The following is a 20,114-nucleotide window of genomic DNA, read 5'->3' as shown; positions in this document are numbered from 1 at the left end:
GACTAAACGACCAATCATTTTAATGACCAGGAGAATGAGAGTAAAATACCCTCACTGGTGAGGCACCCTTAACCAGTCGAACTGCCAGCTACCAATCCCTAGCCGGCGGTGGAGACGGTTGGCCAGGTCGACCTTTCTATGAGCGAATTAGGTTTGGGGCATGAAGCGCAGCCTCCAGCTGAGCTAAAAGCGACGGCAGAGACGTCGGTTCATCACCAAGACCAAAATTTCGGCATGCCTCATCAGGAGGTCACTTCAACTTCTTCAATGCTCAATTATTTTCTTCTATTAATTTCTTAACTTAGAATTTTAAACCAAGAAAGTATTAAATGCCAGGTGCCCAATCGCTTATTTCACCAAAAATTCTATACGTCGAAGGGCGTTATTTATATTTCCTATCCACCCCAATGGCCATCAAACATAGATAACCTTCATCAGCCAAATGAATTAAAAGGTTACCTTAAACACTGGTCTCGACCATTAAGCTCTCTGGGTTCGAGCAACGAACCAGCAGACATGGTTGAAATGGTTTTTTTTATACAATCTTCAAGGGAGATTGAGCTTGATGCCCTCATCTCTAGCACTTCTATGATAGATAGGCCTTCAACAACCACAACCGGGTCTTCTACAATCGAGGTCTAGCCTAGTGCCCTCGCCAAGTTGTAGGAGCTTCTGTATCTCTCGACCTTGCAAATCCTCCAATGCAAAGGCCTTGATTATGTAGGAAAATGTCTGAACAACCTTACAACTGACAACCTTCTGGCAACGAGAGTGTCGTTCACCTATTTGTTGTCCTAAAACGAACCCGACAATATTTCACTATCTTCGAGAGGGCTCTTCAAACAGAAGATGACCTCAAGGCTACAATAGTTGCTCATGAAACTATTTGACCAGAGCTCGAGGCCATAAAGGCAAAGAATGTGCGATTGGCCGCTCTTGACCGTCAAATTGTTGAACTTCAATGTCAAAGGTCAGACGTTGCTTCTAAGCTTGAAAAAGATTTGATGGGCATGAAGTGTCGAATCAGATACATCAACTACAACTCGACAAGAGAACAAGGCACGCAGAGGTTACGATAGGCGAAGTAAGGTGGCTAGAACTGAAAGCCACTCTTGAAGCTTTTCTTCCTTCGACTCTTTAGGATTAGTCTTTAGTTGTAGGTCGGTTGACTATTTGTAACTTTATTTGTACACCCTTTTAAATCAATGAAATAAAATTTTATTCCTGCATTTCCCAAGTGACTGGATAATATTTCTTTAAGAATTTCCCATTGATTGGCAATTTATGAATTAAACCAGTTCGATCCTTGAGGTGGTATGCCCTATCGCCGAGAACTTTGTGGAAGATGAATGGTCCTTCCCAATTCGGCAACCATTTCCCAAATCTAGGGTCTTTAATTCCCATTGGTAACATGGTTTTGCCATACTAATTCACCTTTGCCAAATGTCTTTTGCCTAACATGTTGATTATAAGCTCGTTTGGAAAACTTTTTCTCCACTACCAGTAAGTTATAGGCATCTAGGTGAGCTTCCTCCAAGTCCTCCAACTCTTGCCTTATGGCCTACCTATACTTGACATTGAACAAACAGCTTTGTTGGATAACTCGTAACGAGTTTATGCTTAGCTTGATTGGTAGCATCTCGTCGTGTCCATAAGTTAACGCATATGGGGTTGTCCCTGTTGCTGATCGTAATGAAGTTTGGTATGCCCATAATGCCTCGTTTAACTTTAAATGCCACATACCAGGCTTTTCTTTTATCATATTCTCAAGGATACTGATTAAATCTTTATTACTTGCTTCGGGGTAATACGGTGTGGACTGATCGAGCTAAATTTTCAAACTAGCCGCATATCTTTGAACCTGTTAGCTGTAAAAATTATGTTGTTGTCTATTATAATTGTTTCTGGTACGTCGAATCTTGTCACAATGTTTTCTTCCACAAAATTATAGACCTTTTTAGAAGTTAGCTTGGCTTATGACTGCGCTTTGACCCACTTGGTGAAGTAGTCCGTCACAACGAGTATCCATGCATGCTTTGCTAATCCGGAAGACGGGGTAGTTTTATCAATTACATCTATGGCTTATCCTTTAAACTACCATGGTTTGGTGACCGAATGAAGTAATTCGGCCAATACTCTATGTACAGGCCCATGGATTTGACATTGTACATAACCTCGCCCGTATTCAATGCAATCTTTCAACATACTCAACCATAAATAGCCATGTCGGCAAAACAACCACCATGTTCTGCATCCAGATTGATGAGCCCCACATATCCCTTCGTGTACCTCTGTAATAGCTTGGGCAGCCTCTTCTGGGCCGAGGCACAATAGCAACAGACCGTCTTCACTTTTTTTGGTATAACTCATTCTGGTACATTAAATAATTTAAAGCATGTACCCTTGTCATGCGATCTTGGTTGCCATTGGGATTATCAAGATACTGCATAATTGACTTTCTCCAGTCGTCTGGTAATGTCTTAACTGCACAAATATTTATAGGATCCTCTCGTTCCAACAATGAAGGTAGGGACATAACTTGTGTATGGATCACGTGGTCATTTTGGAAAACTTGCTAATCAACCAAGGCCGGGTGTGAACGTCGTGCTACTGGTATGACTTGGCCTAGTTCACCCCTAGGAGTTGGGCTTCGGAGGCTATTTGAGCCAATTCGTCTGCATCAGTATTTCGAGATTGTGAGATGTGCTTGGATGTAATGACTGCAAATGATTCGGCTAAATAGCTAGCAAGCATGTAATAGGGCGCCAGAGTACAACTTATGCAACGAAAAGTCTCATTGAGGTGGTTAATCATAAGCTCTGAATTACCAAAGACGGGCACGAAGGCTGCCCTTAAGTCGTGAAGGATGTTAAAGCTGATGATAAGGGCTTCTTATTCGACCTGATTATTTGTACAGTCGAAATCCAACTTAAGAAAAAAATACCATCGGTAGTGATCAGGGGACTGGATGATGATTCTAACTCCAGCCCAGGTCGAGGTACTAGAGCCATCAAAATACATTGTCTAATAATTATCACGTGTTTCCTCCATGCCAATTTCAACATCGTTGCCTCCAAAACTGTATGGATAAGGATGTTAAGCTAAGAAATCGGCTAGCGCCTGTCATTTAGACAGTGCCATTGTCTATTTCCCAATTCGGCCTTTTACTATTAGCCGAGTGAGCATATAGCAAATAACATATGTCTAGGCTATGACCTGCGTAACAAAAGGGAGCATGTAATGCTTGAGCTTAGACGCAGCAAAGAACAAAGCTAAACAAAGTTTCTCGACGGGTGGATAATTTATCTCAGCAAGGTTAAGATTTTGGCTAAGGTAAAAAATGACCTGCTCCCACCCTGTGTCATTGTCTTGTGCAAGAAGACAACCAATGGATTCCTCAGTCGCTGAGATATACAGCTTAGAGGGTTTGCCGCGCCGAGGTGGCACGAGGATAGGCGGGGTAGTGAAAGATACCTTAATTTGCTTAAAAGCATCTTGGTGTTCCTCATGCCATTCGAATTTGTCAAAATCCTTAAGTTTCAAGAGCATGGAGAAAGCTTTCATCTTCTCTACTGAATTAGAAATGAAACGACGGAGGAAATTGATTATACTGAGTAATGATTGTAATTGCTTCTTTGTTATCGGGGGTGGAGCATCAATGATTACTCGAGCATTATTTGCATCCACTTCATTGCTCGAGCATTCATAAGTCCCGAGTACCTTCGGGCAACGAAAAGTAGTTTTGTGAACATCAGCCTTAGTAATGAAAATCTACACCAACTTCGATAGCTTTCTGAACTGAAATCCGAGTCGACAGTCTCTCTTCGTTGAAACCTTGCAGGGTGATGTAGCCGACATGATCATTGTAATAGTGAGCTTGAATCATATTCACTTCGAACAATTGATTGTCGGCAGGATGAACCATGGCCGACTTGCCATCCTAGGAGATGAGAACTTCATACAGTGACGAGGGGATACAGTCGGTTTGGTGGATCTAAACCAGACCAAGCAACGCATTATACTTAGTTTTTTAATCCATTGTAAAGAACGCAGTCATGAGATTTCGACCTATGATCGTCACCTTTAGGGGAAACACTCCCTTGGTCTGAGATTTATCCCTGATGAAACTACTCATAGTCACCCTTGATGGAATGAGTTTGTCGTTGGAGTGGTGTAATGCCTTCATGATATAAATGGGCATGATGTTGACCGTTGCTCCGCAGTAGACAAAAATCTTGGAAACCGAGTATCCTTCAATATGAGCCGTAACATACGACGGCTTCAAATGATGAAGATTAACTGATGAGGAATGGGGAAACAATTTGACAAAAGCTGCTTTAAGTTTATCTTCCTTGCTTACTTGCTCAATCGCTTCGGTCGTCATAAAATCGACTTGCGTAGTTTCCTTAGCAACCACATTGTTGTCCAAGAAATTTGGTTGGGATGTGGTTGGTTGGAACTTGGTAGGTAAGACGTGGACCATGTTGATTTCCATGTTATCGACAATCGAATGGCCCATCGGGTAGTGATCATCATTTTTTGGATTTTCGGGTAAAGTATCTTGCATATGGGTATTATCCGCCTGATTTTCTTCGGTCGTTGCGAGACTACATTCCTACCATGCATCCATCAAACCCATTTCATTCTAACTGTCGACCTTGGGCTCACTCGGTGTGGGGACTTGGTGTTGCTCTTGGTATGCAATACAGGCGTCTCTCGTGTCTAGGTAAGCATTTAATCGCGCCACGCATTCTTTCTCATCTATCGTAAGACTGAAGAGGGTAATGATATCGTAAATGTTGGAAATGTGCCCTAAAGCCAATCATGTGATGATACTTTACGGACATTTCACATGTTAAACTAATCTAGTTTTACATATAAAGGGCATACATTATTGTTTGAGCCGTCTCATATAAATGTTATATGCTTAAACGATAAAGTCCAAGGAATATGTGATTGGGAGAATGTAATCTAATGAAGTTAGATTCATGAGACCATTCTTTCGTAGACACATCCTAAACGTTCCTGATCATAGGATTGTCAATTGGGCGTTGACAGTCCGTTAAGATCAGTACGTACTATGTCTTCTCTCAGGGAGAGTGATTAGTCTCGAGTCATTGGTGTGTGTGACATCAAGACAAGTACGTAGGTGCTCAATAGAGAATGAGTTCACTGAACGTGATCAACGAAGAGTTCTTATATTCCATGTCACATGAGAACTCATGGTTGGGATAATGCAAAGTAGTCCTTTGACCTGAGGCATCACAGTTGTCTTGTGGTTAAGTCCTTGATCTTTGATTATGTCAAAGTCACCCCCTCGGGGTGTCCACGGCATCGTTGGGGTTAAGCCACTTAGCTATGGAGACAAGTGAATGCGCAACAAGGGATCTCTAACCTTCAAACAGTTGAGGGAGAATACTCTATGATATGATTTGGAATCTCTGGCCAGAGTATGAATGAGATTAGGGAATGCGTTCCAAATCACATTCAAGGAAATCATATAAGCACACGAATCACATTGGATAGTAGACATGAATAAATAAACTATCATACCAAACAATGTGGTCAAGAGTATTAGATTAGAGAAGGACCGTATTGCATTTGTAATCCCAAACTGAATAGGTTCTCTATCCTCTTCTGATTAGCTTGGGTAACCATGATATGCTGCTAGGTGTCACTCATGGTTTGTGGAAGCCCTAAACGTGTGTAATCACTAAAGGGAGAATTGAAAATAGTTTCAATTCACAATCGATGTAAAATGGTTTTAATCGCCCACTACCTCGCTAAAAGGAACCTAATGGATCGCACACCATAAAAGGTGGAGATTGAAGATTAAACGGAAATGAGTAAGAATGATTAAATGGTTTAATCATTTATTTATGGCAAGGATTAATTAATATGTTAATTAATCAAACGAATAAGTTCGTTAAAGACTTCGGGATAGTTTTGGACCTTAAGGCCCAATGGGCTTCGAACGTCAAGCCCATTAACTTAAGTTGTATGACAATTTAATGAATGAAGATTCATTAAAGCCCAAAAGCCCAAAATCCCCTAAATGGCAAGCCATAGTGTGATGAATTAGGGTTTTGGTTATTTAGGTCACTTAAAGAAGTGACTATATAAATGACTTTATAACTAAATATTCATTAAGTGATTAAGGGTTTATTTTGGGGAAAATTGGTGAGAATTGTCTCTCCATTTTCTCTCTAAAGAGGCCAACACCTTGGAGGGTACATCTAGCAATCCTACTACTCCAAGGTCACTCATTTCTTCTACAATCAAACCTTGGTGAAGAGACTTAGAGGTTCCCTATTTTGGGAACTTTGAGAAACCTAATTTTCCATCCAAATCCATGGATCTAAGAAGCAAGGAATGAAGGCCCTATCTCTTTGGGTGATTAGCCTTTGCTTATGCAAAGAGGAATCTACAAAGGTAATAATTTCAACTCACTTTGTTTTGAGTTGATTATTGGTTCACCAATCTACTAGGCTTTGAATTTCATGGTAATGTTTTGTTTTTTGAGTACATGCAAGCATGATTCCGCCTTTAATTGTTAATTGCATGCCATATGATGTTGCTCAAATGAACATGTTTTTCAAAATAAATCCTTCAAGTGGTATCAGAGCCTAGGTCTAGTAGTTGGTGAATCCTTTTGGGTTTTGTAGTTCATAAGTTTATGATTTAAAAGTTGTAATTGTTACAAGCTTTATTCTTGCTTCTTTGAATGTAAATTTTGTTTGAAAATTTGCCATCTCAAATGTTGTAGATGTAGTTCATATGAGGATGAATATTGGAGCTAAAATTTGGTGCCATGTTTTTTGGGATTTTCGGCCAAATCCAAAGGGTGTTTTTTTGGGTTCATGTTTGTCTTGTTAAAATGGTTTTAAGGTGACTTTTGGAACCCCTAAGTACCCTAGGATGTTAGCCTCATTTTGAATGATAAAAATTTGAGTTTTATTGCATGAAAACATTCATGGAGCTCTTATGGGTTTTCATGGATGTTCTTCATATGTTCTTGATGTTCTTGCCAAGAACACAAAGGTTTGTGTTTTGATTCAAAGTTTTGATTTATTTCATAAAGTTTATGATATATGTTTTTCAAATGATTTATCATGTATTTAAAGTGTTAAATATTTGTATAAATGATGATGGAAACATCAATCATCAAAACATATATTATTTTTATGAAAGTATTTAAAGTGTTAAATATTTGTATAAATGATGAAAGAAATATCAATTATCAAAACATATATTATTTTTATGAAAGGTGAAAGCACTACTTGATTGTTTTTGACAAAACTAATAAATCAAAACACCCACCACTCCTTTTTATCCCTAAAAACCGGCCACCCTAATAAAATAGGGTATTTTTGGGGCTTTTATGCAATTACATAAAGTTTTGATACTTTTGTGTATTTGTACTTTGACCCGAAAGTTTACGTTTTGACGTTAAGGCCTAAAAACGCTAAAGGACAAATTGTTTTGCTCCTTTAATGAAGTTTTTGAATTTATTTAAATTTTGGGTTCTAGTTGTATTTACATGAAGTAGTGACTTTTGTGTTTTTACAAAGTGACCCCAAAAGTTTATGTTTTCGCAATATGGCCCAAAAAGTTGTGGTTATTGCATGATGACCCAAATAGGATGAGAACAAAATTGTTTTGTCTCTTTAAATGAGAATTGGATTTTCATTTTGTTTAGCTCCACTTAAATCAATTTTATGGATACAAAAACCAAATGAAAATGTTGCATTCAATTAATTAGTTAAAGCGTTAATTAATTAAAGGATGATTATGAACCTAAGCCTAATATAATTGAGCTATGTGAAAGGCGTTTCAAATTTGTTTGAACCATGGGAATGTGTAGATTAGATTTTGGTTGTAATTTGATTTGATCAAATGTTGTAAAAGGGCATAAGTCCTTCTTTACTTTAAGGTAATTTGTTTTATGCAAATATTGTAATGAGCATAAGCTCATCCTTTACTTTGAAGTATTTCTTTCTTGCTTTATATGATATGCATGAAAATGAAGTAATTGGGTCCAACGCCCCTAAGACAACACGCCTTAATGTGATTAAACGCGTAACTAAAATCAATCTCCATCCCTAGACCGAGATTCAACACAAGGCTCGTGTTGAATCTAAACAAAGGTTCATAGTCATCCTAAGGCCCTAAGGCAACTATATAGTCCATCAAATAAATGCAAACCTTATGTTAGTAGTAACATATACTCTTGCTTTAAAAACCGTTTTAAAAGCATAGTGGGAGTATTATGTACAACTAAAACAATCATATGGACCAATAGTTGTAATAGGACCAAAATTGTTTTAATAGAGATTAAAATGTATATTGATATGTGATGAGACCTAAAACCCTCAACCAAACCAATATTAAGTTGATAAGCGGAGAGTGCTTAGAACACTCTTTCGTGGCCTTCCACCGTGGTAGGCTCCGATCATTTGTGACTCGTACACCGGCTTCACCCTATAATGGGGGAGTACAAAGTGCGTGCTTACACTCAGGAGGAGTTCTATATACATACATGATGAAGTGAGGTAGGCAACGAGTTTAGCCAACATGATATAATTCTGAGGCTATGCTTGAACACCTACACGAACTAGGCATGGTGGGAATGACTTAACTAAGTACAATGACGCCAACATGATATAATTCTGAGGCATCATTTTCTAGAGGTCAAACTAGATGGGTACTTGCAAGAGGTTGTTGCAAATGAGTAAGCGTACTCTCTCATTATTATTAACGCTAGTCAACATGATATAATTCTGAGGTGGGCTTGGTAGTAGTGAGTCTCCCATAACCTACTAAGAGTTTGATCCAAAACTCTCGAATTCCAATGAGGGATATGGAATTTGCCAAAAATAGTGGGTGGTGCTATTTTGATTTAAAGACCCGAATCAAATGGCTTAAAATCAATCAATCTATATTCGTTATGTATTTGTTTACCAATATATTTGCAAACGCTATCCAACACTTGACAAATAAAAGCCGAACGTTTAGTTTACGGACTTGGTACTACAAAACCATAGATTGTCTTTAATGGCTTGTAAATGTACCTAAGTAGTCTCATCCTCACAATCTTCCTATTGATAATGTATCATTAGAAGAATATGTTAGAAAAGGTCTATCATAGAGAGGACAACACTTTTAATGTCATAATTCTTCAATTACAAATTGTTGTATGAAGAAATAAGAGTTGCTTTGAACAACCCTTAGTCAATACAAACACTTAGTGCTTATTTCTTTGTTAATTGAACAAAGAACTTGAGAAGTAAGCACAAGGGCATGGACACTTTATGTGCCATGATTCTTCACTTACAAATTGTTGTATGAAGAAATGAGAGTTGCCTTGTACAACTCTTGAAAGTTTGTAATTATGTTTAGAACATAATGGTTGGTTGACAAAAATAGTCCATTAACATGGACTTATGATGATTTTGAATCATTAAGTGTTGAAGTGTTAAACCACTTAACGAGACGGAAACTAGGCAAGGACTTCACCTTTGTTTCCCTATCCTAATGGTTCACTAAGTTTATGGTAAACTATGTAATGAACAATAACCACATACTCTCCAAATTGTTTGATGTGTATAACACAATTGAAAAAGGTTTCAAGAGAGATAGTGGGAGTTTAGGGACCATGACTAATGTAGTCAAAGGTGAAAGTCAAATAAAGAAGATAAATAACTCCAAGGGAACAAACTTTCTTTATGAAAGGATGGACATTGGAAGGGGTATTTGCAAGAAATGTCTTGCAAGTGTCAAGAACACACCTTTCGAAGGTGTTGTAAAATGTTCTTGAATAGTTCAAAACAGTTGGTTCTTCTACTTGAATGTATGATTCCGTATTAGTAACTATGTTTTACAAATCGTTGTAAAAGTGTGACTAATAAGAAGTAGAAGATATATGAGAGAAGAAAAGGTGCTTCACATACGGAACGTGAATAAGATATAGATCTCTGCGAAAGCAGATAGTACTTACTTCCTCATATGAACTACCAAAGAAATTGGATTATAGTAATCTAATTGATTGTCTCTATAGTAGAGATGATATGGTAGTGTTAACTGTTTAGAATATAATGATGCTTAAAACCCAAAAGGTTGCAAGGTAGTGACTAATCCCAACTAAATTGTGATACCTCTAAAACATAAGTTACGAGTTGGTGAAACAAGGATGTTTTGGATCGTTAGATCCGGATCCAATACCTTCTTGTTAAAATTGTATAGAGGCGAAATGTTCGAATCTTTATTCTTTTGGAAAGAAGAAAGAATCACAAAGTTGTTGAGGTTAATTCACTTAGATGTTAGTGGCACTTGTCCACAACATAATACTACTCATGTTATATGACATTCACCGAAGATCACTCTCGGTTGGACTATAGTTTATTTTGAATAAACACAAGTCCGAATACTTTGCAAAAGGTTTCAAAGAATTCAAGAAATGTAAATAGATGAGTAAGATATCTAAAGTATTTACCTCCTTAGATTTGATCCAAGGAAAGGTAACACTTTACATGAGTTTCCTTGAAAGATATCAAGGAAAATAGCATCATAAGATAACGTATTTCTCCATTAGGAGAAGAACGAACTTGAATAAGATTTAGTTCGTTAAATGTTATCTATTACCCATATATAGGATATATACTTCTAAAACAATATGATTGTCGATGAGAAGATCTTCCAATATTTTCATGACTCCATAAGATGTAGTTGGAAAAGAAAGACAAATCTTAAGCATGTTAAAGATTTGGGGTTGTGTGCTAATAAGCAATATTTGTTTGATAACAATCTTGTAGGATATCCTTAAAATAACTTTTGGATATCGCTTCTATAAACCAACTAACAAATGTTGTTTTGTTGGGTAGTTCATTGTAATTCTACAATGTGATTTGCTTAAAAGCAAATGAACGAGAGATAGAACTCAAAGAATGGGTTCTTTGAGAGACAAGATAGTAATCAACAAATATAACAACCTAATTCCTATACCACAAGCTCCAAGGTAGTCGATAAGAATGAAAATCCTTATGACTACATTGAGTGCATATACGATATATACTCAAGGAAATGGTAAAGTACCATTTGACTCGAAATAATGAAACCTTCATAGCTAATTGGTAGCTTAAGGTAACTACAATCAAAGAGAATGGTTGACTTTGAAGAAACCATCTTTGAGATAGGCTTGGTTTCAATTAATTCGAAGATTGCTAGCTACAACTAAAATGGTGATTCAATGTTTTGACATAATATGGGTTTCCGAAACCATTATTAAGATAGTCTTGATAATATATGTCCAAAACTATAAATCACAAGACATGTAAGTTGTAGAGATCCATCCATCATGGATCTTAGCAAGTTAGTGGGAGCTATTTGCATTTTATGAGGAAAAAGGATCAAATCGTTTGATTTCTCATCAAGATGTAAATGAATCTTTTGTTTACGAGTTTTACAAAAGATTAGTGGGAGTTAATCATGTTCCTAAAATTTAAGTATATATGATATATTAATTTTGGAAATGAAAAGAATACTTCTTCGTTAAAGTTATGACTTTAATACATTATATGAAGATAGAATGTATATGGGAGATATAGTCTATATACATGGGATGGAAATCTATAATGATATATTTCATGATATAATTGGATTATATCAATCCCTAATAATAGACAATGGATGCTAGGAAGTTTCTCATATGATGATAAACTTCAATAAGAAGGACGATTGTGAGACTAGCAAGTTGCCCTTCTCAAAGGGAACGTACCCTTTGACTCCCATAGAAATAATGCGTAAATTGAATCCTTTATGCATAAGCAGAAAGGTGATTTATGTATTTCATATTGTATGAAAAACATTGATATGAGTTGTACCTAGAACGGTACAAGACGATATCAGTGCAAGCCCAGGATCAGAACCGTGACAACTGTCAAGTGAGTCCTTAAGTATTTAAGAAAAACTTAAGGATAGATTCCTCAAAGAATGAGGAAGAATTAGAGTAACGTAATGGAAGCGTAAATGTATTAGATTATGAATCTGATCCATCATTGGATGTTTCTTCATTATGAATGAAGAGATAAACAAATATCTCTTTATTATGACTAAAGAGATATTTGGATGGAAACATTAAAGTAATGACTTTAGTGTGTTCCATTATGAATGCAAGATATATTGCCATATAGAAGTTTACAACAATGTTGTTTGGATGGGAAAGTTCATTTATGAACTCTCTATTCGATTCCAACCAGAAAGTGTATGACACTAATGGGGCGATAGCTCAAGCCTGGGAATCAAGGTCTCATCAAGATCCGAACACAAATGAGAGACTGAACCACATGATTGAGAATCATGTATAATGGTGACGTCGTTATTCTCAAGGTTGCTTCTGTGGATAACACACATAGATATCCACTGCCTAGGCCTACTATTCAGCTATTTATGAAATGACTACAGAAGAGGTATCATCAAGATGACCAAGCTGATTGGCTCTAGTGCAAGTGGGAGATTGTTGGAAATGTGCCCTAAAGCCAATCATGTGATGATACTTTACGGACATTTCACATGTTAAACTAATCTAGTTTTACATATAAAGGGCATACATTATTGTTTGAGCCGTCTCATATAAATGTTATATGCTTAAACGATAAAGTCCAAGGAATATGTGATTGGGAGAATGTAATCTAATGAAGTTAGATTCATGAGACCATTCTTTCGTAGACACATCCTAAACGTTCCTGATCATAGGATTGTCAATTGGGCGTTGACAGTCCGTTAAGATCAGTACGTACTATGTCTTCTCTCAGGGAGAGTGATTAGTCTCGAGTCATTGGTGTGTGTGACATCAAGACAAGTACGTAGGTGCTCAATAGAGAATGAGTTCACTGAACGTGATCAACGAAGAGTTCTTATATTCCATGTCACATGAGAACTCATGGTTGGGATAATGCAAAGTAGTCCTTTGACCTGAGGCATCACAGTTGTCTTGTGGTTAAGTCCTTGATCTTTGATTATGTCAAAGTCACCCCCTCGGGGTGTCCACGGCATCGTTGGGGTTAAGCCACTTAGCTATGGAGACAAGTGAATGCGCAACAAGGGATCTCTAACCTTCAAACAGTTGAGGGAGAATACTCTATGATATGATTTGGAATCTCTGGCCAGAGTATGAATGAGATTAGGGAATGCGTTCCAAATCACATTCAAGGAAATCATATAAGCACACGAATCACATTGGATAGTAGACATGAATAAATAAACTATCATACCAAACAATGTGGTCAAGAGTATTAGATTAGAGAAGGACCGTATTGCATTTGTAATCCCAAACTGAATAGGTTCTCTATCCTCTTCTGATTAGCTTGGGTAACCATGATATGCTGCTAGGTGTCACTCATGGTTTGTGGAAGCCCTAAACGTGTGTAATCACTAAAGGGAGAATTGAAAATAGTTTCAATTCACAATCGATGTAAAATGGTTTTAATCGCCCACTACCTCGCTAAAAGGAACCTAATGGATCGCACACCATAAAAGGTGGAGATTGAAGATTAAACGGAAATGAGTAAGAATGATTAAATGGTTTAATCATTTATTTATGGCAAGGATTAATTAATATGTTAATTAATCAAACGAATAAGTTCGTTAAAGACTTCGGGATAGTTTTGGACCTTAAGGCCCAATGGGCTTCGAACGTCAAGCCCATTAACTTAAGTTGTATGACAATTTAATGAATGAAGATTCATTAAAGCCCAAAAGCCCAAAATCCCCTAAATGGCAAGCCATAGTGTGATGAATTAGGGTTTTGGTTATTTAGGTCACTTAAAGAAGTGACTATATAAATGACTTTATAACTAAATATTCATTAAGTGATTAAGGGTTTATTTTGGGGAAAATTGGTGAGAATTGTCTCTCCATTTTCTCTCTAAAGAGGCCAACACCTTGGAGGGTACATCTAGCAATCCTACTACTCCAAGGTCACTCATTTCTTCTACAATCAAACCTTGGTGAAGAGACTTAGAGGTTCCCTATTTTGGGAACTTTGAGAAACCTAATTTTCCATCCAAATCCATGGATCTAAGAAGCAAGGAATGAAGGCCCTATCTCTTTGGGTGATTAGCCTTTGCTTATGCAAAGAGGAATCTACAAAGGTAATAATTTCAACTCACTTTGTTTTGAGTTGATTATTGGTTCACCAATCTACTAGGCTTTGAATTTCATGGTAATGTTTTGTTTTTTGAGTACATGCAAGCATGATTCCGCCTTTAATTGTTAATTGCATGCCATATGATGTTGCTCAAATGAACATGTTTTTCAAAATAAATCCTTCAGTAAATAATAGAGGTCTTCAAGGGAGAAGAGGAGGTCAGTAAGATCGATATCGGTATATGGGTCTACCTCAAAGCCGAGAACTCGAGCCTCACTTATATGCTGGAACCTAGCCTTCATTGCTAGATCCGTGGTCTTTTGAATGATTTGTTCGGCATTGGGGTAAGTCAGCGCCAGATCAAGAGCCTCTTGGCATGCTTTTGGTAGGCCGTACAAGTCATTTGCCAAATGCTTCTTGTGAAATTTTCGCATGTACTCTAAAGCTTCCCTGAGAAACAGTGGGTGGAGATTCCATTTGACTTTAATTAACAGTTCTTATGGAGGTAGCAGGGGAAGTTTGCTTTCGGCTTTCTTCCAGAAATGTTGAAGGTGAGCTTTTATTTCTCCAGGCCGAAGAAAAAGTTTGATTCACTTCTCGGATTCTTGAATTATAGTTTCAAAATCATGATCAACTACCTTTTTTCCTTGAAATAATTCGGTCATGATTGCTAGAGGTTGTTAGTCATCTTCACTACCGATCGTTTCTTTCGGTTGCCATTTGGGAGCTGAGATAGTCTGAGCTGAGTCATACAATCTATTCTTTGGCGCTGACATTTTTGTGATTTGGACAACGCAGTATACATACCAATAGAGGAGTTGTAGCTGTACCAATGCTAGTCGTGTGGTTCAGGTGGCTTGAAGGTGTGCTAGTTTGCTGGTGAACTTGAGATGTTAGAGTTGCTCGCATAATACTCCTCATTGTAAAATGGCTCATCGAAATCAAGGCGTCATCTGGCTGTAGATGGCTTCTTACCCAGTACTTGAGGGCCAAGCCTATCAAAAACTTTATGGCGTTGGCCTGCACCGAGCATTTTTTAAGATGTTACCGAAATTGTGGGTGTCTATTGCGATATTTCAACCCGCAGTGGCTTTTCCTTCAGCTCAGTCAAGATGACGTTTGCTTTGCACCGACTACATAACACCATAGGCCTGTCAATTTCTTCTCCGCTGGAGTCCGACATTGACTCGATAATAGCTGGTCCTGAAAAGTATTTAGGTGGCTTATTTGAAAATAAATCAATCTTCAATCGTGGCTGAGAGTTCTGCTTAAGGATGAATTGTGTTGTATCAAACTCTGCCTTCCCTTTTCATTTATGCATAGGTAGATGAGCATCTACCATGCTTACCATCACCGTAGGGAAAAGATTAGCGTCAACGATCATTTGTTTCTCTGGAAACTTAAGATTGCCATTGTCGATCTAGCTCTGAATGGCATTGTAAAATACGACATTATTATTTGTTGTATGCTTATTCAAGTTATGGTACTTACAATACGTCTTTCCTTTCAAATCTTCGGCTTTGGGAATATTATACCCTAGCCAAAGCTTGACAATTTTTGCGAGTAACATCAAAGATAGCGTTGGCCTTGGTGATGTCGAAGGTATAGACCTTTGATGTCTTGACGGTGGCTTTCGCAGAAGCTAAGCGGGTTTTGACATCTTTAGAGCTGACATGATCCAATGCTTTGCACACGTATGGTTTGTCAAAGACTATCTTAACCGCATCTATATTGGCATATTGAGATTCCTCACGTTCGGTCAAAGCATAACTTACCATTGGGTTCTTGTAGATTGTCCCTCGGGTCGATGACTTGGAGATCTTCTCTTCTCAAAGCAAGTAATCATATTGCTCGACATGTTGAGCCAGTTCGTACATATCTAAAAAATTTTCCCCCAAGAATTTCTTTTAATACTCCACATCGAAGCCGTTTAAGGCAAGCCTAATGAACTCGACTTTAGGGAGACGTACTCGGTACCAATTTCTGGCTGACGTAAACCTTGTAAGATATTCCATTGGTGACTCGTCAGAGGCTTCAGCCATCCTGGCCAAAGAAGATACTGGCACGTCCATCCCAAGTCGATAGAATTGTTCAAGAAATTTCTTGACTAATTCTTCCCAGCTTTGGATAGAGTTGGGTGGGAGGTTGATATACCATGCGAATGTTGAGTCGGTTAACAACAAATCGAACAGTCGTAGATTATGGAAATAACTGTTGACGTCCCCACATTGAGCAGTGAATCGAGCCACGTGTTCTAAAGACGACAAGGATGACTCTCCAGCGAAAAGGCTGAATTCCGTAATTTTAAATCCCTTGGGATACTCAAACCTTTCTACAAAGGCTGGATATGAGTAAATGAATTTTGGAAACTTCAGCCCCTTTTTCAATGCCGAATCAATCATTCCCTAGACCACGATTATATCAACAGACGCCGTTTTTGCTCATTGATCAAATTTGTCCGATTTACTGCTTGATCCACTTCTTTTTTCCAAGTCAATCATTTATAGTCCAGCAGACCTAGTCTTGGCTTATATCATTGGCAGAGGATTAATCCTTAGAAGAGGCTGCCTGGATCGATTAACGAGTCCAATGTCATGGATTTTACTAACCAGAACTTCGAGCAATCTATTATGTACAACTCTATTATCGTGCATTTCTTCAAGTATGCTTTTTAGTTCTCGGTTGAACATTTGTTCAAATTGCCGAGATTGTTTTTCAAGTCGTCGTTGAAGAAATGATCTAATTGGTTGATCAAAGGCCTCACCACCATCCTTGTCACAATCCTCCATTAATCCTTCAACAAAAATACCTTTTGTCATTTTGGTGGGGATTTTTGCATCACGAGCCTGACCACCGAAATTAGTTTCCTTTTCTCGGCGTGTTGCACCTGTGGCTTTAAGTGTCACGGCAGCAGAAGGATTATGTGCCTATGACAAGCCATCTTGTCCTAGGTTTTAGACTGGAAGATTATTCGTCAACTTTCCCATGACTGTTTTCTTTTTTACTAACCGTGTCTCAATGGTCATGAACTTCATAACTTTAGCACTGGGTCCCATTGGGCATGCCAAAATGTTGACCCTAAAACTACCAAGCCTACGTGGTGTGCAAGCTGAGTAACTAATATGCTAATTACATCATTCGATTATGTGCAGGGCGTGCCAACTCGCCCGAGGAGTAGAATATGATAATGTCGTGTTTAGGAGCATTGCTAACTTCTCGATCTTGCGATTGCACCCGAGGAAGGAACACACATCTCAACCTTTGGGTTCTAAAGCCTAAAGATAAGGCTGCTAATCTTGCGAAGTTAATGGACCGTCAACGCCGGGTTTGGTCACGGTGATTATATTCATAAGAGTATAAGCACACCGAACTGGCACCAGATTATATAGACATAAATACTCGAATGAGATAATTGTCTTGATGGTAAATGTGGTTCGACTGTCGGAATGACGAACTCTAAAAGATACTTGTGAATATCCAACCATAACATAAAACTCGACTTTCAATATGTCGCCTAATAACCTGTAACATCTCACTTCGTTGAGAATGCTGATGAGATGACCTCTGCTAACAAGGATTGGGAAAACCTTGTCGACCAAGACTTAGATAAACAACCAGTCAACCTTGAAGCAATGATGTCTATCCAAACTGAAGTTGCTTCTCGATCGACTGATTCTACAGCTCCAGAGCTGTCTATCCAAACTAAAGATGTCAGCTATTTCCGTGACAATGTTGTTTATCCAAACTGAAGACGTGTTAGCGGGAAGAAATGGGAAGAAGATAAAATCTCAAAGATTGTTGAGAAGCTTTGCGCAAGGCAATTTGTGTGTTGATTTGAAAGGGGCCTTGAATGATGCACTTTCTTCTCTATTTATAGCAGCAAAACCCCCTCATAACCGAAGTAGAAATATACTCGGATTAGAACTCCTCAACCCAATCTAATTAGGTTTCGGCCAGTCCTAACTCCAATAGGACTTTGAACCAAGATCCATAACAAACTAAATTCATTTCCTGATCCTAAGCATCTTTAACTTTAATACTCATTGCTGCACTAGAAGTCGACTACTTCATCTTTATCTAAACTAATTCTCCTCGCAATAGGATTCGACCGGCCTTAACTAGACGGCCCACAAGAAAATTCTAGATAAATGCTACTGGGCTGAGAATGACTCTACGCTCGTCCCAAAATAATATTTTAGGCCCAAACAGCATGTTACGTTGATACTGAAGAAAATTGATCCTACTTCAATGACTCAGCTTCAGCCAATTAATCTTTGTAATGTGATTTACAAGATTTGTTCTAAGGTTCTCACTACCAGGTTGAAAATCATATTGTCGGAGGTTGTCTCGCCGTTCCAAAGTGCCTTTATTCCAGGCCGACTAATATCCAATAATTGTTTGGTAGCTTCAGAGATCGCTCATTATATGCATAGGAAGAATAATGGGGGGAATGGGGTGATGGTATTGAAATTGGATATCAGCAAAGTGTATGATCGTATTGAGTGGAGTTTTTTGAAGCAAATGATGAGGAGGCTAAGGTTTGTAGAGGAATGGATTCACTGGATAATGATCTATGTTACTACAGTATCATATTCCTTCAAGCTAAATAAGGAGACGGTGGGTTTTGTATAACCAAAACATGGCATTCGACAAGGTGATCCGTTGTCTCCGTTTTTGTTTGTTTTATGTGTAGAGGGACCATCAGCATTATATGATTCATGGGAAACACAAAGTCGAATTCAAGGTGTCAAGGTTTGTAAGGAGGCCTCAAGTGTTCATCATCTTCTTTTTGCGGATGATAGCTTTATCTTTGCTAGGAGTTCTCTCCAGGAATGCATACAGGTGAAGGAGTTGTTACGAACTTTTGAACTGGCGTCTGAACAGGCTGTGAATCTTGCCAAAAGCAGTATGGCCTTTAGTAGAAACCTAACGATTATAGACTCGCAATTGCTTTTCGATTAACTTGGAATGGAAAGGGTGGATTATCATGACCGGTATCTTGGTTTACCGATTTTTGTGGGTCGGTCAAAGAAAAAGACTTTTGCATATATTAAGGACCGTATGTGGAAGAAGTTGAATGGATGGCGAGGCTCTTTGTTCAGTAGTGCGGGTAAAGAAATTTTGTTAAAAAAAAGTAGCTCAAGGAATCCCATTGTATTCGATGCAGATGTTCTTGTTACCTAAGTCTTTTTGTGATGAGTTGAACCAAATGGTAGCTCAATTTTGGTGGAGCAAAGAAGCGGGTAAGCATCGAATTTATTGGATGAAGTGGAAAAATTTGTGAAAACCCAAAAGTGAGGGTGGCCTGGGATTTAAGGATTTATATGCTTTCAATTTGGCATTGCTGGCTAAGCAAGGGTGGAGATTAATTCAATTCCCTAACTCTCTGGTTGCTCATATTTTTAAAAATAGATACTATCCCATAATTTATGCAAGCCCAAGCTTCACCTAATTTTTCTCATTGCTGGAAAAGTGTGGCAGCTTCAAGGATTATTATTCATAGGGGTGCTTGGTGGAGGGTTGGAGACGGTTTGAGTATACATATATGGGGGGATAGCTGGTTGCCAAGGGAGAATTTCTTTAAAGTGCTTAGTCCAAGACCTGGCGAAGTCCACCCATCTCTTACTGTGCACTCCTTGATGGTGGACAATGATGGTATACGGTGGAATACAAGTCTAATTCATAGTTAGTTTATAGAGGAGGAAGCAAGCTTGATTTTGAGTATCCCATTGAGTTTTTTTAGTTAGCGGATTCCATGATCTGGACTAAAGAACCTAAGGGTATATTTACAACGAAAAGTGCTTACCTTGTGGCACGAACATGTCATGGTCTGGGCGGAGGGGAACCGGTTGGATCTACACTAAATGAGTAGACAAAATTTTTATGGAAAGCTTTGTGGCGTGCCAAGGCCTGGGGGAAAGTGAAAATTTTTGTTTGGTATGGGTGTATGAATGCATTGCCATCGAAGGTG

General features: G+C 38.2%; 1 protein-coding gene across 1 annotated transcript; it reads left to right on the top strand.

Moving 5' to 3' along the window:
• Nucleotides 1-18,391: 18,391 nt before the first annotated feature.
• On the top strand, nt 18,392-19,105 carry LOC139196105 (uncharacterized). Its single transcript, XM_070821766.1, has 2 exons — nt 18,392-18,638; nt 18,837-19,105. The coding sequence occupies exons 1-2, from the start codon at nt 18,392-18,394 to the stop codon at nt 19,103-19,105; spliced, it is 516 nt and encodes a 171-aa protein (XP_070677867.1).
• The last annotated feature ends 1,009 nt before the right edge of the window (nt 19,106-20,114 follow it).

This window comes from Malus domestica, chromosome 05, assembly GCF_042453785.1.
Source record: "Malus domestica chromosome 05, GDT2T_hap1".
NCBI classification, from domain to species: domain Eukaryota; kingdom Viridiplantae; phylum Streptophyta; class Magnoliopsida; order Rosales; family Rosaceae; genus Malus; species Malus domestica.
The sequence above is the reverse complement of the archived record's forward strand: the minus strand, read 5'-3'. Positions and strand labels throughout refer to the sequence as shown.